The sequence below is a fragment of the Leuresthes tenuis genome, unplaced genomic scaffold (genome assembly GCF_036924035.1).
Source record: "Leuresthes tenuis unplaced genomic scaffold, fLeuTen1.0.hap1 SCAF_23, whole genome shotgun sequence".
NCBI lineage: Eukaryota > Metazoa > Chordata > Actinopteri > Atheriniformes > Atherinopsidae > Leuresthes > Leuresthes tenuis.
This window is the reverse complement of record NW_027325377.1, coordinates 7,577,727-7,602,747: the sequence shown is the minus strand read 5'-3', so window position 1 is coordinate 7,602,747 and position 25,021 is coordinate 7,577,727. Positions and strand designations below refer to the sequence as shown.

The following is a 25,021-nucleotide window of genomic DNA, read 5'->3' as shown; positions in this document are numbered from 1 at the left end:
GCGCAGGCGCGTTAAGTGTCGGAAAGTGTTGGTGACTGTCGCGCGTAGTTTTGTTGTTGTCACGCACTGCGAGGAGAGGAGGTATGTGAAATGTGCCTTAAAACCTTTTAAAATGTATTTAATCGCACTTAATCAATGACTAATCTGTAGTATTCTAACACTGATAAGTTAGGAACAGGTTGAAAAAATCAAAAGGCTGTTTTTTTAAATATAAAATCTTTTGGAGCAGACAGTTCAGCGGCGACGTTAGCTTTAGCTTATGTTAGCTAACGATATTAGTCACAAGGCTCTCCTGCTGCTGCACTTTTAACACAAATATTAGAGAGAAATGCTCCAGTTACAAACCATATTTGCATCTATGCTACTCTGTTGCTATAACCTTGTTTCTGCCCAGGTAGTGAAGAGCGGAGTAATGCCACTGAAGTGAATGAGACCGCTGAATGAGAAATTATAGCCTAACTTTCTCTGTTTCTTTGGGTAACAGGAGAATTGACGGGCAGCAATGTCGCTGTACGATGACCTCGGTGTGGGTGCCAGTGACACCAAGACTGAGGGCTGGTCCAAGAACTTCAAGCTGCTGCAGTCTCAGCTGAAGGTGAAGAAGGCGGCTCTGACCCAGGCCAAGGTACATTCAACCACAGAATTTGACCAAGTATTTTTATATGGGCAAAAAAAGAAGGGAGCACGTGAGTGTAAAACGGACTACAGGCGATAACTTGGTCTGTCAGAGGATGAAAGTGCATATATGTGGGTTTTTTACAAAAAAATAAATGACCATGACAAACATTGTGAAACGAGGGTGCTTTGCAGTTGTCAAATGATAAAGGTTGATCTGTCACTAACAATCAGTCTTACTGAGTTCATAGTACTGCACTTTTATTGATTGCTAGTTCATTGTGTTCTAATCTGCCAGAATGAAGGATGGATTTCTGATTTTTTTTCTGTCATTATGTTAAAAAAAAAGGAAAATATGCAGTTAACCCGAGCTCTGCATTGTAGTGCTTTGCGATTAAATAATTGGTGCTAATGTCAGCGGAGACTCATTGTTTGACAATTACAAATGAAACCTCTAGAGATGAGCAGCTGTGTAACAACGCTCTCGGTCTGCATTGTAGATGAGGGCCAGGAAACAAACCTGTCTGCTAACAACCAGAATCTTGACTTGATGAGTTTGTCACCCTAATTTTGCCGACAAATTCTTCTGACCATCAGGCTTTTGCTTCGTAAATATTCCCTGGGTAGAAATGAGGTACCTACCAGTATCAGGAAACCCGATTTCTGGACAGAAGTCTGTGGTCCACAGATTCTTCAATAGGTTTCAAAGATCCCTGTTGAGATCAACAGCCTTTCATTTAGGATGTTGTACTCCCTGTGTACGGGTGAAGGATTATGTAAAGTAACTTCTGATCTTAAAGGGTAGAAATACTTTGAGAGCAAAACGCAGGGCTGCATCGACATCTTACCTGGTAGAATGTGTGCCATATGTACCAAAGGTCCAACTCCAATCTTGGACCACTTACTGGGTCTCAAATAGCCTAGAAAGATATTATTAGATGCATTGAGTGTCACACAGTTATGACAAAGGAACACTATAAACCGGTGGATTTGTTTGTGCAAATGTAGACCCAGCGGATGAAGCAGACCACCGTCTTGGCTCCTGTCATCGATCTGAAGAGAGGAGGTTCCAGCGATGAGCGACAGAGCATAGACACTCCTCCACATGCAGCTGGACTCAAGGTCTGACACACTCATCTTTTTATCTATCTTTTGATTCAGTTGAGTCTGAGACGGTCGAGCAGAGGGAGGACATTCGCACGTAACTTGGCCGTGTCGTGCGTTTGCTCTGTGCTTTCTCCAGGATGCAGTCCCCACTGGTTTCTCCTCCGGCGACGTCCTAATCCCGTTGGCAGATGAGTACGACCCCATGTTCCCCAATGACTACGAAAAGGTGGTGAAGCGCCACAGAGAGGAGCGACAGCGGCAGAGGGAGCAGGAGCGGCAGAAGGAGATCGAAGAGAGGGAAAAGTACTGCCATGCTTTTTTACTCAGCAAATTTATTCAGTCTTTTCTTACTTATATGTATTTATTGATCAAGGGATCTTGTTGCCATAAACTAACCAAGTCGGTGTTTCCCAATCCTGGTCCTCAAGGCACCCCACCCTGCATGTTTTCCATGTCTCCCTGCTCCAGCACACCTGATTCAAATGAATGAGTCAGGTCTTTAAGGCCTGCAGAAGGCTGAGGACGACCCATTTCCTTGTAGAAAACTAGATGAATGGAAAAAACATGGTGTGAATTGGTGTTTTGCAGAAAGAGGAAAGACCGGCACGAAGGTGGCGCTCCAAGCGGTTTCTCTCGTTTCCCGGCAGCAGAGGAAGACTCTGAAGAGGAGGAGGAGTACGAGAAAGAGCGGAGGAAAAGAAGTGAGTTCCATTATAGAACATTCTGGGATATCTATGAACAGACGGCAACGTTTTTTTCAAAGCAAATAAGCCAGATTAAAAGTGCAGCTGAATGCATTAAATTCTACGTTTTTATTTTATTTTATTTTCATGAAAATGCCAAACAACGTCAACATTCTCTAAACGTTCTCTTTTCCAGCAAGGAACAAAGTAACTTTTAACACATTTGAAGTGACCTCCCATACACTTTATCTTAGTAGATTTTTCACATTACTTAAATAACATGTTGCTGGGCAACATTCTCAAAGGCCCCTGTTGCGGGGCCTTTGAGTCCTTCAGGCTGTCTTGGGTTTGGGTGCGGCAACCATTGCAGTACATTCCGTTTTTTTTTCTTGGTCAAACGCCAGCCTCTCGTGGCCTCTTTTTCTTTCTCACCTCCTCTTTTGTGGTCGAGATTCTCCTCTGCCTCCTTTCTTTTCTTGTAGCCGGCCTCGTTCTCCACACCGTCCAACCACCGCCACGTTTTTGTTTTTCATTCTACACGTCACTTCATTTGAATTTTGCTCCTCATTCAGCTGCACTTTGTTCAGGAGGGCAGACGGTACAGCATGTAAACGACATACCAGACTGTTAATTTAGAGCCCTTCTCATAACTATGTTGTCTTTACGGCATTCATGCAGCTGGCTTTTGCCTCATACTACAGTAGCCTAAATGGGACAAACCAAACACACAAGTTGTATAGCTGCCATGGCATCTGTTGTTTCAGAGTAGGCAGGAGATAATCACTTTATAGCTACGTCAGCCACCTTTAAAACACTGAATGACAGAGAATGGAACTGTATCTGATGGACAGTCAGGCAGTCTTACCAGGTCTTAAAATGAAATGGATACAGCCTCAGATGATCAACAACACATGACATATTACACTGTGTCATATTAGACTGAGATAGCCTCTCTAGAGAGAGTGGTGTGACCTTAAGAGAGCTACTTTGTACAGAAGACTGGTGCAGAATTCCCCCACAATGATGAAAGAGACAGGTAGCGTCATACAGAAAACAATAACTTCAACTTATTGCTGCTAAAGATGGTTCTACAAGCTAGTTCTACAATGTTTTTTTTTTTTTTTTTTTTATCAAGAACTTACTGTAGAGTTTTGTGTCCCACTCAGGTATGAGCGGCGCAGCCATCGCTCCTCCTTCATCTCTTGTGGACAGAGACGGTAAGTAATGATGACCCCAGCTGTCCCTTTTAAACGTCCACAGTGTCGGTACAAATAGCTGAGGCTGACAACAGTAGCTGAGGCTCAGCACAAACATGAGGGTTTGCTACAAGTAGAAATCCACAAGGACATTTATAGTGGTGGTATTTGAGAGTTAAAAAGAGGCTGAATTTACCTGAATTCACAAACCAGTTGACTTACAATACATATATATATTCTAATAGGCAGATGAGCAATGAAAGTACTTTTAATATGTTTTGTATTAGTAAATTACTAAAGGGAAACTGTACAGAGTAAAGTCATCTTCATGTGATACACACTACCAGCCTGAAGAAAAAGCAAGTTTGTCCAGCAGGGGGCAGCATTGTTTGTCTGGTAGATATGACAGAGGAACTTCAAATGCAACGAAATAAACCAAAGAGACTTTGCTGAGTTTTTTTTGTTGTTGTTGCTGTGTGTGTTTAGGCCCCGCTTCATTTTCCTACGATGATGACGGGCGTTCTGCAAGGGGCTCAAAGGCGGCCATCCCTCCACCTATGTTCGAGGACTCAGACCGACCACGTTCACCACCGGGACCAACCAGTTCCTTCCTGGCCAACATGGGGTGGGCAGGAAGCACATTTACTCACACCAACCTCTGTACACAGCAAGCAGCCACATGAGATGCTTTAAAATGAATTCTTTAAAAAAAAAAAGGTGTAGTAAAAGGATGTCTCCTCCAAACAGAGGTACGGTGGCCCATAAGATCATGCAGAAGTATGGCTTCAAAGAAGGCCAGGGCCTGGGGAAGCACGAGCAGGGGCTGAGCACAGCGCTGTCTGTGGAGAAGACCAGCAAGAGAGGTGGAAAGATTATCATAGGCGACGCTGCAGAAAAACGTAAGCCCCCACCCCCTGTTGTGTTTTTCTTTCTACTGTTCCCTTATTCCTCTCAAACTGTCGTGTTTGAGTCCGTGTCCAGCCTACATCTGCTTCTCTTTGTGTTTTCATGTGTATTTTTGCTCTGACAGTGACATTTTAGCATCAGGTAGATGATTTACAGTGACCTTGTGTGTATGTGTTTAATTTTGTGTATGGGTGTGCGTGTGTTTTTGTGCGTGCGACTGAGCAGCAGGGTCCAGCCAGTCAGGTGCAGCTGAGACTTCAGGCGGAGGCTTTTCAGGTTGGCCTCCACTCCCATTTTCTCTCTCCACATTTTGCCACTCAGCCTCTGTTGGTTTGTCTAATTCTGTGTTTGCATGTGCTTTACATATGCGTGTTGTCACACCCAGCTAATCTTAGAAGTAGCAAAGACCTTTTTGAAGCTTAGTGGGGATTTCTGCGTGTTGACGTGACAGATCTCCACACAGAACTACACCTGGTTTTTAGATGCATGTTCTCTGCCCAGCATTTTTAACTTCTTTTGATGATTTTGGCGCCCTCTGCTTTCTCACCACTATAGCATGCTGTTTGTTGCCAGCGCAGTCTGAGACACAAGTCTCCCTAATTTTCCTCCTTCAGACTCTTTCTTAGCATCAAGTACTTTACGTTTGCTGTGTTTCCCTCGTTATATTTTTCACTTATTCTCCCAACACATAGATGCTAATTGAATGGAGCAAAGTTTACCAAAGGTATCATCACGGATTACAAGTTGTGAAAACGGAGAGCTGTAGGCTGACTGGATATATTGTTTGCTTATGGCCTCTAGATGTCAAGTAGGGATGCAAGGGTCATTGCTGCTTTAATTGCAGTGAAACTGCACCTGTTACATGAGTTTTACTCTGTTATCAGTATAATCACTCTTAGATATTCCCCTCTGAAATGTAAGTGACAGCCAGGACTCCCAAGTACATCCCTCAGGACACCACATGTCAAATATTTATCAGTTTGAGGACTGCTGGTAAACGTCTGAGTTTGGCCGACTACTTTAGATATACCGTATATGCGATCGCTGTCATTATCAGTTGTTATTTTTGATAAAACTGTTTGGAGTGGTGTCAGAAAGTAGCGGGAAAACAGATCACAGCATCAAATGTGGCATCTTCACATGCTGCAGAAAGTAAACACAGGCGCGGCAGGGGAACCGTCGGGAGTTGGAGGGAGATTATGTCACCATCCGAGCCAATCCGAGTGCAATCTGGACTTAATAAGATTTTAAATGTCGAGTTGAGATGTATTTTTAAAGATCAGTTTCTGCAACAGAACACAGAAGCTTATAGTATTGTGTCAAAGCATTTGCTTTGGGGCATGCCATAAAAGCGTTTCAGGTCAGTTTTCTTGGACTGTGAAGGGGTTAAAAACTCATGTTACACCTCCAAAAAGTATTTTCCAAATGGTTTTTCTCCACCTCTGTAGTCTATACCTGCACTTACTTTAATCTCTCAGAAATGATAGTTAACAGACAACATGTAATTAAACCTTTGAAATGCAAAATAGGTTTTTAGAAGACTCAACCTTTGTGAACTCTTCTGCTTCTCTGCCACGTGTCAGTTTCTGCACAGATGGTGGCAGAATTTCCTCTCTGTGTCCTGGTTTTTGGTTTGTTTTTCACCACAGCCTGGTTCTTCCTCCCATCCGTGTTGGTTTATAAAATGCATTATTAGACTAAGCGGAAAAGCCTCTTCTCGTTGAAACCGGAGCTGGCGAAGCAAAAGTGATCCTGTTCAACATACCACCTTCGTCTCTCAGCTGCTTTGACAGTTTCCCTGGGATACTAACATTACTTCGCTTATTTCTCAGCAGTACAATAACACAATAAAACCCTCGCTGCCTTATGATGCTACCAGGTAGCATGACGTCAGAAAAGTACACATTACCTCAGCTCGGCAATCGGAGAACAACAGCTGAATAGTTTAATTTATCACCTGTATTTAGTCAGGCTCCTCATCTTAAACAATACCATACAATGCAGCTTATTGTTGCACACCTTCAGTTGCTCCATCCGGCATGCTTGCAGCCTGTGAATGTTCTTTTGTGAAGGAAACGGTCAAAACTTTGACCTTTATCTTTGTTCGTCCAATCAGTGGACTCCAAGAAGTCTGACATGAACCCGCTGACGGAGATCCTGAAAAACCCAACTAAAGTGGTTCTGCTGAGGGTAAGTGCTTTTTGTTTTTTTCTTAACTCTGTCCCTGACCCCCCCCCCCCCCTTCTGTCACTAAGTGTTTTGCCATATTGCAGCACATAATTTATACGAGAAGTTAGAAAACCGAGTCAAAGAAAGTAGCTTAACACTCAGTGGGTCTACATGATGAGATTAATTCGATTATAGCTATAGTTGGACTGTGCTCCTTATTTGGGCAAGGGCAGTTTTCCAAGTATATGGTGGTGAATAAATGGAATCACTGGCACAAAGCATGTCATACCCCAGTATGATAGGTGGCGCTGTACCCATTTCAACTATTGCTAATAGAGTCATTTGACCTCTTCACCACCAACGACAACAACAAACTCAGGCATTCGAGAAAAGTGGCGAATGAAGAGCAAGATGAAACTGCGTCCCTCTACGTTTCATTTGGGATGAACATGTTTATTGCACAAACGGCGCTCTTGGTTGCGATGATTATGGAAGAAAGACGCTGCCGCCGATAGTCTCCTTCAACTTCCGGGTCACGACCCCGGGAAAAAATCTCGGAACATGCGCAGAAAGCAAAGTTCAATTCACCCTATACAAGCACGTTTAGTGCGACTGTCAACCGAGTTATCTCGGGGTCTTAATCCAACTGCGAAAAACCCGATCCAGTCCAATTTTTAGTCAGACTAAGGTGTATACATGAACTTAAGAACTCAGTCTTATTGTAATTTATCCATTAATTCGATTCTTTACAGTGCCATGTAACCCCACTGAGTATAACATTTAGTTCATAAAATTACTAAATGAAAGTAAATGATGAAAGTTAATTAAATCCAATTTTATTACCCCCTGATATCCCGTTTATACGAGATTCTACGATGCCCTTGTTTGTGTTGTAGAACATGGTGGGCCGAGGAGAGGTGGACGAAGACTTGGAGGGAGAGACCAAAGAAGAGTGCGAGAAATACGGCAAAGTGGTCAAATGTGTTATTTTTGAGGTATGAAAAGTAAAGTTGAACTAGACAAAGTCAAATTGATAAAACGGGACAGTGGAACTGATGTAATTTACCCTCTCAGATCGCAGAAGTGTCAGACGAAGAAGCCGTCAGGATATTTCTGGAGTTTGAGAGGGTGGAATCAGCCATTAAAGGTCAGTATTTTCTCACTTATTTGGGTTATTTGGCAGTCAAAACTTGTTTTGTTCCAATGTTCAGTTTGTTACGTCATAAATATGTCGGACATCGCATCTGGAGCTCTGTTGACACTCAAAACTTATTCTGGCTGCAAATGTGCGCAGCTGTTTGGAGATCAACTTTATGTAATGTGCTTCACTTTCTTTATTGGATTGTATAACTGCTCTAATAATGCAGGTGAAAGTGTGTCCCATTCTAAATGAGTTGGCCCAGATCCGAAACAAGGTGAGACTCAGCTCCCTGTGGTGTTATATCACATGTAGCCCAGCAACCCAACCGTCTCCCTGCGGCACCAGCAGAACCGCGCTTACATCACAGCTCGCAGGAAGCAGGACAGATTCTCAGAGAGGCATTCTCAGCCCGGCATAAGGATTTAGTTTAAAATGGCTGTTTACATGATTATATTAGGCTTCTATCAATGCTAACGAAACATGTTAGTGCTCCCAGATTGAAGAAAATTCTCCACATGCTGGCTTGTTCACTGTCAGGGTATCTGCCAAGCATCAAACTCGTAGTCTTATATGAATTCCTTTGCTTTTTTTTTGTTGAACTCCATCTTAAGTTGCATACAGACACCAAGCTATATCACGCCTCCATAAGATTGTACCGAGAATTAGTGGTGAAATTTGTTACTACCATACTTGTATTTATAGGCAAAATATGAAGCTAATATACTTCTCTCCATTGAGTATCCACCAGTTAAGACGGTCACTTTTTACCTGAAGTTCGAACATCAGTAACCCATTTTGAAATAAAAAACATTACAGCCTTTGAGTGCTTTAGTGGATACGCTGTGGCTACGTCAGGCCTTAAGTTTATGGTAAGATCCAGCAGAGGGCGCTCCAGCGTCAGCTTGACCTAAAGCATACCCTGTAATATGTCGGTAAAATAAGCTAATGGTTTGTTAGCAAAACTTTCCTAAGAGCACTATAATAACACTAAATAGTCTGTAAAAGTGGTGCCTGGCAGTATTTTGTAGTTTTCTGTTAATGTTAAAGTAATAGCAAAAATAAAAGTTTGTCAATGTTTAATGTAGTAGCTGTCTTATTCTACAACAATTCCGCAGACTCACCTGCTAGCTAGAAGTGTTGTTTTTTGTTTTATTTGAAAAAGTGACCTCATGTGGAGTGCGGCCAATTGTATAGTTCCAATCGATCTTTATACTGTACATAATATTTAAGATAATTGCAATTGAGTTTTTGAGATTTCTTCTTGAGAAATTTACACAAGTTGAGGTGTGTATGAAACCTGCTAATCTTGGTTGTAGCAACCTAGATTAACTATAAAATGCTCTTGAGCACAAAGGGGATTTGCCCATAGTTCACATATCGAATCCACTGAGTGTAACAAACACAAGGGAACATTTCGCATTTAGCTCGTTAGCATTTGAATGTAAATCGGTCGGTTTGTTAGTTGCAAAGGACACAGGTAGAGAATATTAGTTAGCCGAGGCTTGGGCTAGGAGGTATATGGACTTTTCAGTTATTTTTCCTGTTTTTAGAAAAATCCACTTGTGTTTGATAAATTGAGACAAATAAATTGAGGATAAATGTTGTCTAAATTCTGTTGAAATGTCGCCAGTATTACCCCGCTCTTCTAAAAAGTATTTGAATGTGGTACTTAAACGCACTGCTTGGATTTGGTCTTCTCTTTTGAATAGCTGTTTTTGCAGAAGTATTTCCTTGTCCCCTTTAAGTTAAGTTTCAGTAGCTATGGCAACGATCGATGTTTCCAGTCCTGGTCCTCGGGGTCCCCCCTGCCCTGCGTGTCCTACATGTTTCCCTGCTCCAGCACACCTGATTCAGTAGCTCTTCATCAAGCTCCGCAGAAGCCTGGTAAAGAGCCACTCATTTGAATAAGGTGTGTTTGAAGCAGCGAAACATATAAAACATCCAGGGCAAGTGCACTCGAGGACCTGGATTGGGATACACTGGCTTGGGTGACTGTTGATGCCACTTTTAGGAAACACTGGTACTTTTGGTATTATTTTATAGCTGCTTCTCAAACTCAAACATAAGATCTATGACGACCATGTTTCTCCCATACCACATCAAAAAGGGAAAGACTGCTGTGATGATGAGGATCCTTTTAAGAACTTAGTCCTTCGTTCAGTGAAATCTCCAAGGATCCCTGTGTGTACCTTCTGTATTCTTAAAGCACCCACGATCCTTTGCACGCGTCAAAGATGGTGCAGACAGAGGATGGATGCTGTGTCAGCTGCACCCACAGTGCTATCACTGCAACATATCAGTCTGTTAGTTCCTTTATTTTATTGCTTCTAATCCAGTTGTACAGTGTGACTTTAACATACTGCTCCTCTGCAGCTGTGGTGGATCTGAACGGTCGTTACTTCGGCGGACGAGTCGTGAAGGCCTGCTTCTACAATCTAGACAAGTTTCGGATTTTGGATCTCGGCGAGCAGGTGTGACGTTTCCACGGGAAGCTTAAGGAACCCCACCAGACACTTGAGCTCCCGTCATCTCCCCACTTGTACATACACATTTTTTTATATTTCCTCAACAGCAGTGACTGTGTAGTGATAGTGAATCCATCTTGTGGTTTTTTTTCTGTGAATGAAAAATACCTTTATGTCAAGACTAAATAAAAGATATGGACCATACCCAGTGTATTGTTTCCTCTTTTAGTGTATCAGTATTTTCTTCTGAAAGCAAAATTTAGAAGTCCGGCGATGTCAACATAATGTGATGGAGCAGCCTCCACTTTCCAAGAAGTCTGACACAATGCTGGTTCCGCCGTAGTGTGAACACGTCCCCCAGGGCGTGACGGTACTAACTTAGCCTTGCTGGATTATAGAAAGGGGACTGGGACTGTGAACGCAGCCCCAGCCTCATTCAAAACTTATGTAAGTGAGTCAGAGAGGCTCTGGAGGTTCCAGTGAACATCGTCAGAGATGATCCCACTGGAACGGGTTTAATTCAGATCAGGGGAACGGGTTGGATAGTGATACAGAAATGAGAAGAGAGACCCATTTAAAGAGATTAATTTTGTCATAAATACTGCAGAGTTCAAAGGACATGGAAATATGAGTAAGCACACAAAAGCCAAGGGGTGGAAACAGATGATGGAAAGACGAGACCGTCCTACTAAATTTCATCTTAGTTTCATCTTTTGAGTCTTTTAATGTCACCGACTTCACCACTGTGTTCTCAGGATGCACCAAACTGTTCATTTTGGTCATTCCTAATGTACCTGCTGGCTTTCAGATGGATTCTATTTCTCTTTTTCTTTTTTTTTTTCTTTTTCTCACCCCAAGGATGGCCTATTTTACCAAGAGCTCTTTTGACCGTGTTGTAGTTTTAAATGCCACACTCATGAGACGAAGTAATGAATTATGAGCTCACACCTGTCCAAGAATCAGCCTTGGGTTTATTGTCACATTTTAGCTGAAAATCCAGGATTACTGACATTACATGGCTGGAAATTCTTGGCCCTTTTATCAGTTTTGTATGTAGATACCCTCAAATCAGAGCTAAGCATCTTTACTTCAAATCCATATTGATTTCATGATTTAAAAAAAGTGCAAATATTGACCCATGTCCAAATATTTTAGGGTGTGAGCGTGTCCTAAATGTCAATAGCAGTGCCATGTCAGTGGGTCATTGGCTATCAGGCAGCCTACTAAGCCATGACCTACATACCAGCAGGCGTGACTTGAGACTTGAGGTTGGAGGGGTTGCTTGAACTGGCAGACTTGTTAAGATAAGATGAGACAGAACCCATCTTATCATGAAATGATGAAACTGTTTGATACAAATCAATGCATTATCATGATTTCTCTTGGTTGTACTGTGCAGTCCAGGTTTAGATGGAAGACATGTCTCTGAGCTTCCTTCATTGAGCTGTTTATGTCATTCAATTATTATGACTACTGTGTTTTAAACATATTAGATTAGTTGGACAGCGATGCCCCACTCGATCACTATAGTATATGACACACAAACACATGAAAACAAAAATATATCCCATAGAAAGATAACATCATGATCTCTTTAGAATGACTGTAGCTATAGATTGTATTAACAAAAATGTTCATAGATGTATTAAGAAAAGGTAAAATATTTTTTAAAGATATTCTAAGATGGCTCTGACAAAAGGGAGCAGCTCTGTAGCAAAACTTTAGCGCTAATGGCTAGCTAAAATTCTTTGCAGAATTCCTTCAGCGTCTGGTTGTTTGAGATTCTTTTCTCCCCATGCTGCCTGTTTCAAATCCCTACAAATTTTTAAAGGATTCAAATATGGGCTTTGACTTCTGTAACAGTTGGCCATTCCACAACCGTCCAGGTAATCTTTCTTTGAGCCAACTCTCGGCGAATTTGCTAGTTTGCTCATAGTGATTATCTGTCTTTGGCAATTTTTGGCGTGACACATAAGCTGTCCAGTTCTTGAGGCCAGCAAGGCAACCTCAAACCATAACACTTCCTACCTTATCACTGATTTAGTATAAATTGTACATCTGTCTCCAGCATCTGCTGCTAAAATTGTTGATTACTTTCCCACAAAAGCGCATTTAGTTTCAGGATATTTGAAGGTCTTTTCTGCAGGCTTCAAATCCCAGCACATTTCTATGGTATTCAAATCTGGGCTGTTACTTGATCATCTCCTTACCATCCATTTCTCCTTTTTAGCCATTCCTGCTGGGTTTACAATTTCAGACCATAACACTTCCATCACCATACTTCAGAATTGGTGTGAGATTCTTCTGAAAAAAGGTCTTTGGTCTTCAGCCAACATGTCTACTGTTTGCTGTGGTCAAACAGCTCTGGCCAGAACACATTGTGGTCACAGAATTCCTTTTGTTGGTTGTCTTTTTTTTTAGATACCAGGGATGACACATTCAGATCTGACACGTTTGATCTATCCTGCTGTCTGCTACCTAACTTAGAAACTGTTGCTTTTTTTTTAACCCCAACCCTAGTTCAAACACGATAACATTAGGATCCTCCTTAAAGCAGGACCTACAGATACAGGTTGTATGCTTGAACAACACCCCAAGGAAAATTAGCTTTCTCTGTGATTTATTCAACAAAAAATGTGATAAATGTGATTTTCTTCTATTTAAACAGTAGATGTGCCCTTGGCCACAAAACCTGCCAATGCCCCCTTTAGTCTCCAACATCTGCTGCTAAAATTGTTGACTACTTTTCCACTAAGATGCCTTTAGTTGTAGGTCTTCTTACATGCTTTGCAGTCTTAAAATCCAAGCACAACATGGGATTCCAGACTTACTCAACCATCTCCTTACCATCCATTTCTCTTTTTTAAACTATTCCTCGGTGGGTTTACTACCTCAAACTAAAACACTTCCACCACCAGGCTTCAGAGTTGGTATGAGGTTCAAAAATGTCTTGTGTCTACATGTCTACTGTTACTATGGGCAAGCAACTGTCTTTTAACAACCGTTTTTTTCACAGGTAAACTCTTGTTTTGCACCAAAACTATTTTTACATACTAGAAGTGTTTCTTAAAATACCTTCTACCCTTCTGTAATGGCAGCAGCACCTACCTGGAACCCCTGATTTGTACTTTTATGAACTTGAAAGGAAGAATTTTGGGGTGCAGTTAATTTCATATGATGAAAGTGACAGAAAAAAATCTGTTTCATGTGTGATTTCTTTGTATCTGTCCCTTCTATGTGTAGGAATGGAAAGGAATGATATTTGATTTTTAAAATATGTTGGGGGGGGGGGCACAGCAGTTGAAATCACTCAAAGTTGGGGGGATGATGTAAGGCTTGCATCTAGGTGTGAGGTACTAGTGGACAGCTGACAATAACAAAAAGTAATAAAATCAAAGATTGGTGTGATCTGAAATTTTTGACAAAGTCACATGGAGATCCAAATATCTGGATAAATAACAACAGGATATGTTCAGGTGTTATTTTGTCCCATTCTTCCTACAAACACATCTTCAAGTGTAAAACAGTACAGGGTTGTTATTTTCACATTTGGCAAATTCTCCACATTTTCTACTGAGAGCAGAACAGGACTGCAGGCAGGCCAGTCCAGTACCTCGACCCACTTCTTCCTCAGCCATGCCTTTGTTATTGGTCTGACCACAATACCCGTTTCCACTGTGCGATGGTCCACACCAGATGCCTCCGAGCGCAGGGTATTCAACTCTGGACTACGTTGACATATGGAGTAATTTATGGTATCTGAACAGTAAAGTCTACAGAGGCATTTGTAAATGTAAATTTTCATTGCTACCACTGTAATTTTTCGCCCATGTGGTTATATTAGCTACTGATGACTACAGTTCTTGATGCAGTGCCGTCTGAGAGATCAAAGACCATGGGTGTCCAACTTCAGCCTGCACCACTGCAAATTATACACTGAAGTTCCTCCGGATTCCTTGAATTGTTCAATGATATTCTGCCATTTAGAGGGAGAAGTGTGCAAATCCCTTCTAATCTTACAATGTTTTTTTTACACATTTGTTGTGGAGATCATCTGCCCACTTCTGCTCGTCAGTGACAGAGCCTCTGGTTTATACTGCTGTTGTACAGAATCTTTAATCACCTGTTGACATCACCTTTGTAAAAGTAAATGTAAGAATCCCTGTGGTTCGATGTGTTCGATAATGTGCAGACTATAAGATGCGTTTTGTAGTCATAGTTTTCGACCATTTGCTCGGGCTCTCTGAGCAGCTCTAAGAACAAGTCAGGAAGCCACTGAGAATGCTAAGAAATGAAGCAATAATTTACAAACTGCTTAAACTTTAGTTGACTCACTGGCAGTATTACAGTAAAATGAAGCTGATAATTTTATCCTCACAGACTTTATCTTTTTTTTTTTAAGGCGAAGTGTTGCTGTGGTTTCACAACCATGGCCTCTCCACCTGATTTTGTCACGTCAGACACGTCCGAATCCTTCAGGTGGAAATATAATCTGATCTTATTTAACTCTTTTGAATCCAAATGTTAAAAAAAAAAAAATCAGCGTGTGATAACTTTTGGAAGTTGGCTCAGCAGAAACTGCTGAGAAATTTCAACTCACAATCACATACAAAAACTAAACAAGACAAAAACACGCGTGTTAGGTTAACTATTGATTCTAAATTGACCCTAGGAGTGACAGTGGGTGTGCATGGTTGGATGTCTCTGTGTTCACCCTATGATGGCAACCCCCCCACACCCTGTCAGTTAAAGCTTGAATGATTTTACAACCTCGTTTAGCTGCAACTGCCTCCATCAGATGGTTCCTCAAGCTGCTTATGAGACTTATGGCGTGAGGAGGAGGAATTTTGGACTATTCCTGTTACAGTCCATTGATACTGTTGGGATGTTTTCAGATGTCCCTCTTGTGTCATGCCACAGCATCAATTTGGCCTCTAATATGAATTTCTCCTCTTTTTCCACCACTATATTGTTGACTTCCTTGCTTGCATCTGCATCTTTGTCGTGTTGCATCACCAAAGCTCATCAAAGCAGCACTAACTCTTAATGTTCCCTCTGCCATGCCTCACAGTTGGAATGAGGCCTTAGTGTGATGAACTTAAAATGAACAAAGTCCACTATCCCAAAAGCACACTTGACGTGAGCTGCAAAATTTTCAACATCACTCGAATTAAGTTCCTTTCTTTTAGCCGACATATGTACACAAATGTTTGGATGTTGTATCGATTTCTGCGGGTGTTTTGCAGTTACATTTGGGTTAGTTTTCCCCTCTTTCAGGACTCACATGCTTTATTTAGACTGAACTGTGAGTGATAACTGACTGTATTTAGTAAAGACACGGAAAATACATTTTGAGTGTAATTTAGCAAGTAGTGATTTAGACGATCAAACCCCATTTTATAAGTAACTGGCCTTAAATTTAATGATCATTTCAACGTGTTCAGTGGTAGATATATGCACTCAGTACAGTGAGTTTTTTGCAGCATGTTGTTTTTGTTGTTTTAACTGAACTTCAAAGCTTTTACATTCTCCTTTTTTTTCCCTTACAGCTGTGACATCCACACTTTTAGCAGTGGTGTGTTTTGTCAGTCAGCCAGCTTCCGTTTGTTCAGGTGGTCAACAACAGGAAAGCGTTTGTCACTTTGATCCATTGACTCGGATTACATCAGATCAGTGAGACAAATGAAGAATCGTATTTATAGGAAAGACTGAACAGGAGTGATCATTTTTGTTCCCCTTTCTCTCTCTCTGTATATATATATATTTATTTATTTTATTTTTTTGCAGTGCAGCCACTATGCAAGTGCTAATGATGTAAGAAAACAGAAATTGATATGCTGCTCTTCAAGCTTTTTAAAGCATATTACACAATAAATTTTTAGAAAGTTGTTACCAGCTGTGTCACAGAAAACTAAAGTTACCATAAATGTAATTATAGAGTCGATGTCTGAGAGCAGTTAAGATGTGATATTTGGAGGTGGGCTGTGGCACAGGTCTGGATCGGGTGACCTCTCCATCTGCAGCCATTTGCTACAGTTCAGCCTGAGATGGAGATGTATAAAAAAAAAGAGAAAAAATAGGCAGGATCAGTGAGTTTTTCAGGGTGAAGAGAGAAGCGGTATGCAACAAAACACAGAATAAACTTTTTTTTTTAATATACTACACACTTTTTAAGCTTTTGGTGTATTTTAAAACGATTTTTTTCTTATCATTTTAAACGAGGTCTTAAAACCTCTTCAGTGTCAATAACTGAAAAGTCGACATTTGATACATTTTATTTATTTATTTTGCTATGTATCAAGAAGCTTGGTTTTCTCTCTCTACATTCTCCTTAAAAAATACTTTATTCATTTTTTTTCTTAAAAGAGAGCTTAGAAATTTTAATCTTACCTCTGTATGAGTAATCACACACAGGGTGACTAGAATGGTACAGCCCAGTGTGGGGAAGTGGAGATGGGCTGATGTGCTGCGCTGCACGTATCCTCCTGGTTAGATTTGAAGCTGAATAGGCAAACGGTGGACTTTCCTTTGTGACAGCATGTCGTAAAGAAATTAACCCACTTAGAGCGCTTTAGACTCTCTCCTTCATGCTTTCAAACATGAAAAAAGAAAACATGCATTGTATCACAGAAACAGGCTCCATTGATTTAAAGGAATCATTTCCATTTTGATAAAAACTCAGTATTTTCGATAGAAAAAAAAAATCAATTGTCACTGTGAAAAAATGAAGACAAGATAGTAATGAACAGAAAATATTCTACTGAAGCGACTTGTTTGAAGCGGAAGAGGATTTTGACTTCAGAGTCCCCAGGAAATGGTTAAAAAATGGATGCAAAATGTTATATATTATATTATAAATGATAAAGAAGTCATTTTATGGATATCAATACAAGTTGAAACCTCTAAAAAAGAAAAAAAGGTACAACGGTGACTAATTTTAACAGAAATGTTCGACCGTCTTCACTATCTCGCTGAATGCAATAATAAAAAAAAAAGTTAGCTAGATCACATATAAAATGGTAATTTAAAAAGAAAGTCGTGGTGGTAACGTTTACCACAGAGAGGCGCTGTGGCAGCCTGTGTGCGCGCGTGTTCCTGTGTGTGGCTGTGTGATGCGTTTGCCTTTTCGTGCTCGTGGCGTTTCGTCATGTCATGTCACGTTGCTTCCCGGGCGGGCGTGGTTAAATAGCGAATGTGTGCCGCAGACCTGCAGATTAGCCCGACTCAAGTCGCTTTGAGAACACAACCAAACGGCATTTGAACAGACGAACGAGGCTCCGGCTCAGACTACCACCGGTTCTTTTTTCCCCCCCATCTTTTTACTCGGAATCTTAAGGATTCGCCTCGCTTGTCCTTTGCGGTTCGTCAGCCTCCAAGGAATGCCCAGAGAGCTCACTCAGAACAAGATCCAAAAGATCTGGGTTCCCACCAAGGATGAGAAGCGAAGAGGTAAAACGCAATTTCGGCGATATTCTCATGCATGTCTTTGTGAGTCTCTCACCACATAGCGATAATGATGGTATTCTTAACTAGTTTGCTTTCTTTCAATATTTAAGTATGGGCTCACAAGGTTTTATGTTAATAAGAATTAAGCTCTTTTTATTTGATATTACAGACAGCACATGTGCCCTGTACTGCCGGATAAACCATTAGCATCAATAGGTCTGTTGTAGTAATTCAACAAGGCAGTTTAAGGTTTTAATTTATCGATATACAGGTCACCTGCTTTACTATACCGGCTTTTTTAAATTCCAAGTCATTGATTGGTGGTCTTCATCAGCACATGCGATACGTCACCGCCCTCCCAACAGGAGCTTTAACGAGTCTCGTCTCACCATAGTAACCGTAGTACACCCCCCACCCGATTCCTGAATGTGACGCCACCGGAGTTCTATTGGTTGGTCGGCATCGCGCGTGCACTTGGCTTCGTAAAGAATAGACCACCGTAAATTGTGTGGAATGCGAGCGTTGTCATGGGGGTCGTCTTGGACAGACGCGATTTAATGTCTCAGATAGACCTTCTCGTCTATCCAACTTCGAAGGAAGGAGGTCAATTACCCGCTAATTTAAGACAATTCAACCTATCTGCGCTAGTTTAAAAATGGAATAGCAACGGAAGAATTTGTTCTCCATCTCGTCAGTGCCACTTTTTTAATGCAACTATTTTGGGGGCGGTGGTTTCTATATTTTATCAAATTAATTTACATAATTAAAAATTTATAAAAAGGAAAAAATATTAATTTTTTTTTTTTAACCCCCACTTTCAGTCCTATTTTCTGTCCTGCTAATGCATAAAAACACGAGTCGATAAGAGGAGAGGAGGAAAAACCTTCTTTTCCTCTTTCCCTTAAGCAATACAGGTGCAGTGTGTGATATCTGCAGCCACAGGTTTGCTTAGGAACTATGAATCAGATGCCTGAACATCCACTTAGTTTGATCCGTTTTTCCGTTGAAGTATCCTGGCTGTCGTGTTGTGGAAACAAGATTAGCAGCGTAGTGACGAAGTGTAAATTCAAGCTCATGGGGAGTTATTAGACCATGAACAGACTCTGCTGTTGCTTACCACAGCACTGATGGAGAGGCAGAACACACCTCTCGGTTGGGCTTAATGGGAGAAAAAAGGGTGGTTGCATTGGCTTTAATCTGCAGGAACTGATTCACCTTTTCAGTCATTAAAGAAAGATCTTCTGTCTGTAGAATCAGTGCCCTGCATTCTTTAGCCATCACTCCCTGTCTTTGCAGCCAGAAATTGCCCGTGGGCCTCAGGGATGGGATTATTGTACTGTCCATATGTGGCCAAATGAAAATGACTCTTCCTGGCTCGTGTGGGGCAGCTATGGCTCTCAAAAGTGGGTCAAATGTGCAGTGAGGTGGAAGTAAAAAGTGAATCTGGTGGCCTCAGGCAGTCCTCTGCAGGCTGAAAGTGTCACCATGAGAGAAATGGAGACTATAGGTTGGTGATCAAATCAGACGGGCTGCACCTAATTTTTTCGACTACTTGTTTGCTGCTGCATCATTTTGCATTACATATTTACTTGTACTGACTGCTGGGATAGGCTCCAGCCCACCAGCTACCCGATTAACGGGGTAGCGGGTATAGACTGTCGGTATAGAAAATGGATGGATGGATATTTACTTGTACTTATGTAAACGGGCACAGTTGTCTTGACCTGTCTCCCTCCCTGCTCTAGCTGGCTCACCCCACTTCGCCAACCCCCCCACCGTCATCGTGATGGTGGGTCTGCCGGCTCGAGGAAAGACCTACATCTCCAAGAAACTTACCCGCTACCTCAACTGGATCGGCATGCCCACCAAAGGTACACTCAACAGCCAAATGTTTCAATGCTCGTACAGTTTGTCCAGCTTATCGGTTACGTGCTGACAGGTTGCCTCTCAAAGTGTTATGCCAGATGGCATCAACTCGGGTTTCTAACCCCAGGACACTGTGTTCTTACTTGTCTTTCTGTGTGTGTGTCGTAGTCTTCAATGTAGGGGAGTACCGCAGGGAGGCGGTCAAGAACTACAGCTCCTACGATTTCTTCAAGCCCGATAATGAATGTGCTGTCAAAATCAGGGAGTAAGTCCTCTTCATGCACACAACATACTGATATTTTAATATTTTTTGGACTTAAAATAACTAATATTGCCGTTGTCTTTGCTCCTCAGGCAGTGTGCCTTAGCAGCTTTGAGGGATGTCAAGTCTTACTTGAAGGATGAAGGAGGCCAAGTAGCGGTGAGCTTCCCATTTATGGATTGGATGATTTGTCAAACTCTATCATCACGCTGTTGTCTTACTAATCCTGATGCTTCTTTCAGGTCTTCGATGCCACTAACACAACAAGAGACAGGCGAAATTTGATCCTGGAGTTTGGCAGCGAGAACGATTTCAAGGTACGTGTTGTAATGGCAGAGGAGGAGCCATGATACAGTCACTGTACCAGAGCACGTGGTTTTAACAATGTCTCTTTCTGTCCAGATCTTTTTCATTGAGTCTGTGTGTGACGATCCCAGCGTCATCGCGTCAAACATCATGGTGAGCCACCAACATGACATAATCTTTTCTCGACTAAAAACGAGCACATCTCTCTGGCATCAGGCACGTTATTCGCCGCCTGACAGCTTTCAATTCTGCGCAGGAAGTGAAGGTGTCCTGTCCAGACTACCGGGACTGCAACAAGACTGACGCCATGATGGATTTCCAGAAGAGAATCGAATGTTACAGAACCAGCTACCAGCCTCTGGACCCAGATCAGTATGACAGGTAAACTTGTTAATGTTTTCATCAGCGCTCGCCCTAAATCCAACACGAGCATTCAGATGAGTGACGCTTCCTGTCCTGTTTACCATCTTCTTCCAGGGATCTCTCCTTCATCAAGGTAATTGACGTAGGACGCCGTTTCCTTGTCAACCGGATCCAGGATCACATTCAGAGTAAGATCGTTTACTACCTGATGAACATCCACGTGCAGCCGCGCACCATCTACCTGTGCCGACACGGGGAGAGCACAGACAACCTGGAGGGACGGCTGGGTGGCGACTCTGGCCTCTCGCTGCGGGGTCGACAGGTACAGTCCCGGCACCGCAACATTTCAAAACTCTTGACTTAGAAATCTGGATGCTGAATATTTGCCTTCGTTGCTGTAGTTCTCTGCTGCCTTGACACGATTTGTGGAGGAGCAGCAGCTGAAGGACCTGAAGGTGTGGACCAGCCAGCTGTGCCGCAGCATCCAGACCGCCGAGCACCTGGGAGTGCCATACGAGCAGTGGAAGGCACTTAATGAGATAGACGCTGTGAGTTTGTCCACAAGGCTCATTGCCAGCCACCTCCCTTGGTCTTGCCACTATGTTTCCAGGATGTGCTTTGGCCATTTGGTTGGTAGATGAAGGCCACTCTTTGATCTCCCCAAAAAGAAAAGGGGGTTGCATATCTCTGTAAAACAAAGGGGCCTCAGACACGTTCTCATCATAACGCAACTTTTCTGTTTTCATCAATCTGACTGTGATCTGTGTGTTGCTTTCAGGGTGTGTGTGAGGAGATGACATACGATGAGGTGAAGGAGAAGTTTCCAGAAGAGTTTGCACTGAGAGATGAAGATAAATACTACTACCGCTACCCAGCTGGAGAGGTACATTGACAAGCTCTTTGATGTCTTCAATGATAAAAAGCAGTCTTTAAGATTGGCTTTAGTGACTTAAACTTGACGACTTCTCAATGGTCCTGATTGCAGTCCTACCAGGACTTGGTCCAGCGGGTGGAGCCCGTCATCATGGAGCTGGAGAGGCAGGAGAACGTCCTGGTGATCTGCCACCAGGCCGTCATGCGCTGCCTGCTTGCTTACTTCCTGGATAAGAGTGCAGGTGGGTACTACAACTCCCACAAGCTGCCTGTTTGTAAAGATCCACATAAGAGTTTTGGTGCTATTATTTATATATATTTTTTTGCCATTTGTCCAGATGAGATGCCCTACCTGAAGTGTCCACTCCACACTGTGCTGAAGCTCACCCCAGTCGCCTACGGCTGCAAAGTGGAGTCCATCTGTCTGAATGTGGAGGCTGTAAACACCCACAGAGATAGACCTGAGGTTAGCTGAGTGATTACAGAGAATTCCTGTGTTATGCCCTGCATTTGGCAGGTGTGATGGAGCAGCAGAGGAAATGCTGTAGAGAGCTGCTTATAATTTGAAGTCTTGTGTGTTATTTAAAATCCCTGCAGGAGGTTAAGAGGGGCCCTGGCACTTTGATCAGGAGGAACAGTGTGACTCCTCTGACCAGCCCGGAGTGCAACATCAAGAAACCTCGTATAGACGACCTGGATGAGGCTCCAATCCACGAGCTGCCAAACTCTGTGGCCTCGCTGGCCCTCTGTAACTCCTCACACCTCACTCTGGCTGGACAGGTGGGTTTTTCCTGAGCATCGTTAAAATCTTCAAGAAGAGATTCAGTTCATGCAGGGTTTGTTTTTTGAAAGCCTGTATGAGAATTTGTCTAATAAGTCTGCTGAGGATTATTTGTTGAATCGCTAGTTGGCAGCATTTCTGACATCATGACCCAACATTTCCTGCATCTGTTTCCTTTGCATGTGTTCACTCACTCTTGTCATCCTCTTTTCCTCTGCTGCCTCCCCTTCCTCCTCTGCACCTCACAGCACTGGCTGGGCAAAGTTTGCCTGTAAGTATTTGCGCTATTTAGGCTCTTTGGCTGTCTTTGCTGTTTCAGTCTCATCCGTCCATTCTCTTCTTGTCGCCACAGTTTAGTTTGACTTTTTTTTTTTTTCCTGGACTTCCACAATAGTAAACTCGAAATAGAAAGTAGTTCTTTGGGAATGTATCTGCACTCCACCGGTCTAATCCAGACTTGACTTGTGGGAAATGATGATATGTTCTGTTCCTGGAAGTGATGGGGGGGGAAAGAAAAGCATTATTTGCTCATTGGAACCCTCGCCCCTCTCAGTATTGCATTCCTATAATTCCTTTCTGTTGCTGTCACTGAAATGGACATGTTGCTACACTGCGCTGGTTCATGCTGACTGACCTGTTCTTGTGTGTTTGGTTTGTGTTGCGCTGCTTAAAGACGAACCATCCTCCACTATCTAAAAGTGGTTTCAGTCTTAGTCTTTCAAAGGTAAACACACTGTAGAGGCTTTATAGTTGCTTCTTAGTTCTGCCACAGATGAATGTAAACTCCAAACATCTGCCAACTGGAATAAACTTAGTGTTGCAGCATTAAGCAGTGACAAATCTCAAGCTAGTTTCTGTTAGATGTCCCAGCTTTCTGCTCATCTGTTGCCTCAATGACAGTTTAGATTATTTTTAGGAGGGACAAAATGTCTGGCTGTTGCATCAGCTCACAGCGATCAGAATGACTTGTTCCCATTCATCATGTAGTAATGAAGCGTGCAGTATAATTACACCTGACTGCATGAGTCAAACTGGCCAGTTTGAGCTAGTTCTGCTGGTGTATGAGCGGCGCTGACAGGTGTGTGTTCGCTGCATTCAGTTGATAATGGATCAAAGTGTTGCAACCACAGGAACATGTTTACACACCCATGGAGTCGGTGCAAGTTTTCACGCCCTCTAAAAATATCTGAGAAAGTTTGGTCCTGATGGGAGGAACTGAGGTGATGTAACATGTTCTTTAGGGATTACACCACATAAGACTCTCTTGGCCCTGGGGTATATCTAAAAGTAAGCTTGCTTTTTGTAGTGTTGTTCAACTTGTCAGTCACGGAGTGCGTACTTGGTGACTGATTCAGGGCAGGAGGCATCTAAAGTCTTGTTTGTTTTTTCTGTGTGTTTGTAGAACCTGAGAAGCTCATCTGGTCGTCATGACATCCTGCAGCCCTGCCTGTGAAACTGCACCGACATGTCACGAAGCTAAAGAAGATGATCTCTCAGACGCTCTGAAAACGACATGAAACCGTTTGGAAAACCAACATTATTCTGTCTGTAATTTTTGCAGCCAAGGACACGGGTCACTGTATTCCACCCCCCCCCCACCCAGCAAGACTCTTAAGTTCTCCTCTTCTTGCTATTGTTGGAATGTTGTTTTTTTTTTTTTGAGTAACACTAACCTTTTTTCCATATCTTTGAGACTGCTCTCTGGAAAGTTAATTTCTTCCTGTTTATTCTTTTAAAGACCAAAGTCTCAATCTCATGCCTGGATAAAACTTTCAGTTCAACTTTGTTTTTCAACCATGACCTCATGGCTGTCTTCAAATTGAAATGATTTGGTATTTACTGCACCTCATGATTGGATGTATGCAGTCATACTACAAACAAAGCAACACTTTGCACAGCAGTGATACTTTTTGTTTTCGTCACAGTGTGTTTATCATGTCCTGTTACTTCACGGTTTTTGGTGATTTTTGCCGTAGAGTGCCTGTAGTGCTTGTTCTGCAAGCCTAAAGCAGCTTCTCGCTGTTTCTCTGTACTTAACTGCTTGAGGAGAGACGCATTTCACCTAATAACTGTACATATCATTTGAATTATTTTAGGTTTCAGTTTGATTTTTAGTTGCAGTGTCAAAGTGCTTGCAGTCCTCATTACAGAAGGTTTATTTAAATTTTTTGCTGTCATCTGCTACGCACAAAACAAAGCACCTATATTTTTATTACACTGCGTGCTGTTAATAATATCTCTGTAAATATTAGTGTACATATGGTGAAAATGTTGACAAATGAGAGATGACTGGAAACTCATGGGAGTCTTTTTGTACTTGTGTTTGGGATCTCTGAGAAGTAAGCAACAACTTGCTTTTTGTTTGAATGAGGTACTTGAAATTTTTTGTAAATTCTTTTTTGTTTTTCTTTATTTATTGTAGTTTTGAATGAATGCCTGGAGCGAGAGGCACCTTGTTTAAATTTGGGGACTGCACATTTGTTCGGTTAATCTTTTTGCATCTGCAGGACCAATAAATTCACTCCTGAAGAATTTGCAGTTTTGGCTTTGTTTTGTCTGCCTAAATAAAAGTTCAACAATAACGTCAGCTTCCATGTATGGAGCTAATCTGCACAGGACGTGGCATTTCCCTGCATCTCAGTCATTTCTATGCAACTCATTCATGAGTCATACAGTGTGAGTCACACATTGAACATCAGTCTTATCATGATTTTAATACATTCAGGAAGTTGATAAAAGGATAAAACCATCTGCACTCACATAAGTGCAGTTGTCATAAAAGTCTGATGTTACTAAACTGACATTCTTTCAGATCCTCTCTGTGACATTAACCTAAAAATGA

The 25,021-nt window shown here is 42.1% G+C and overlaps 2 protein-coding genes across 6 annotated transcripts; both read left to right on the top strand.

The window, feature by feature from the left end:
* Nucleotides 1-7: 7 nt before the first annotated feature.
* On the top strand, nucleotides 8-10,482 carry rbm17 (RNA binding motif protein 17). 3 transcript variants are annotated; one of them, XM_072377508.1, is made up of 13 exons: nucleotides 8-81; nucleotides 485-625; nucleotides 1,624-1,737; nucleotides 1,859-2,025; nucleotides 2,311-2,423; nucleotides 3,572-3,622; nucleotides 4,088-4,226; nucleotides 4,349-4,500; nucleotides 4,733-4,783; nucleotides 6,627-6,697; nucleotides 7,573-7,671; nucleotides 7,751-7,823; nucleotides 10,191-10,482. In XM_072377508.1, exons 2-13 carry the CDS (start codon nucleotides 503-505, stop codon nucleotides 10,292-10,294), a joined length of 1,257 nt encoding a protein of 418 aa, XP_072233609.1. In that variant the 5' UTR covers nucleotides 8-81; nucleotides 485-502; the 3' UTR covers nucleotides 10,295-10,482. The 3 variants fall into 3 exon arrangements, with proteins under 3 accessions (XP_072233609.1, XP_072233608.1, XP_072233610.1); XM_072377507.1 differs by having other exon boundaries at nucleotides 6,624-6,697; XM_072377509.1 differs by lacking the exon at nucleotides 4,733-4,783 and having other exon boundaries at nucleotides 6,624-6,697.
* Nucleotides 10,483-17,483: 7,001 nt separating this feature from the next.
* On the top strand, nucleotides 17,484-24,711 carry pfkfb3 (6-phosphofructo-2-kinase/fructose-2,6-biphosphatase 3). Of its 3 annotated transcripts, none has more exons than XM_072377589.1 (15): nucleotides 17,484-17,731; nucleotides 19,474-19,599; nucleotides 19,763-19,859; nucleotides 19,949-20,015; nucleotides 20,099-20,173; nucleotides 20,259-20,315; nucleotides 20,419-20,543; nucleotides 20,640-20,847; nucleotides 20,927-21,073; nucleotides 21,304-21,408; nucleotides 21,511-21,640; nucleotides 21,737-21,864; nucleotides 21,996-22,178; nucleotides 22,428-22,450; nucleotides 23,582-24,711. In XM_072377589.1, the coding sequence occupies exons 1-15, from the start codon at nucleotides 17,662-17,664 to the stop codon at nucleotides 23,586-23,588; spliced, it is 1,548 nt and encodes a 515-aa protein (XP_072233690.1). In that variant the 5' UTR covers nucleotides 17,484-17,661; the 3' UTR covers nucleotides 23,589-24,711. The 3 variants fall into 3 exon arrangements, with proteins under 3 accessions (XP_072233690.1, XP_072233691.1, XP_072233689.1); XM_072377590.1 differs by lacking the exon at nucleotides 23,582-24,711 and adding an exon at nucleotides 22,853-23,547; XM_072377588.1 differs by lacking the exon at nucleotides 22,428-22,450.
* Nucleotides 24,712-25,021: the final 310 nt, after the last annotated feature.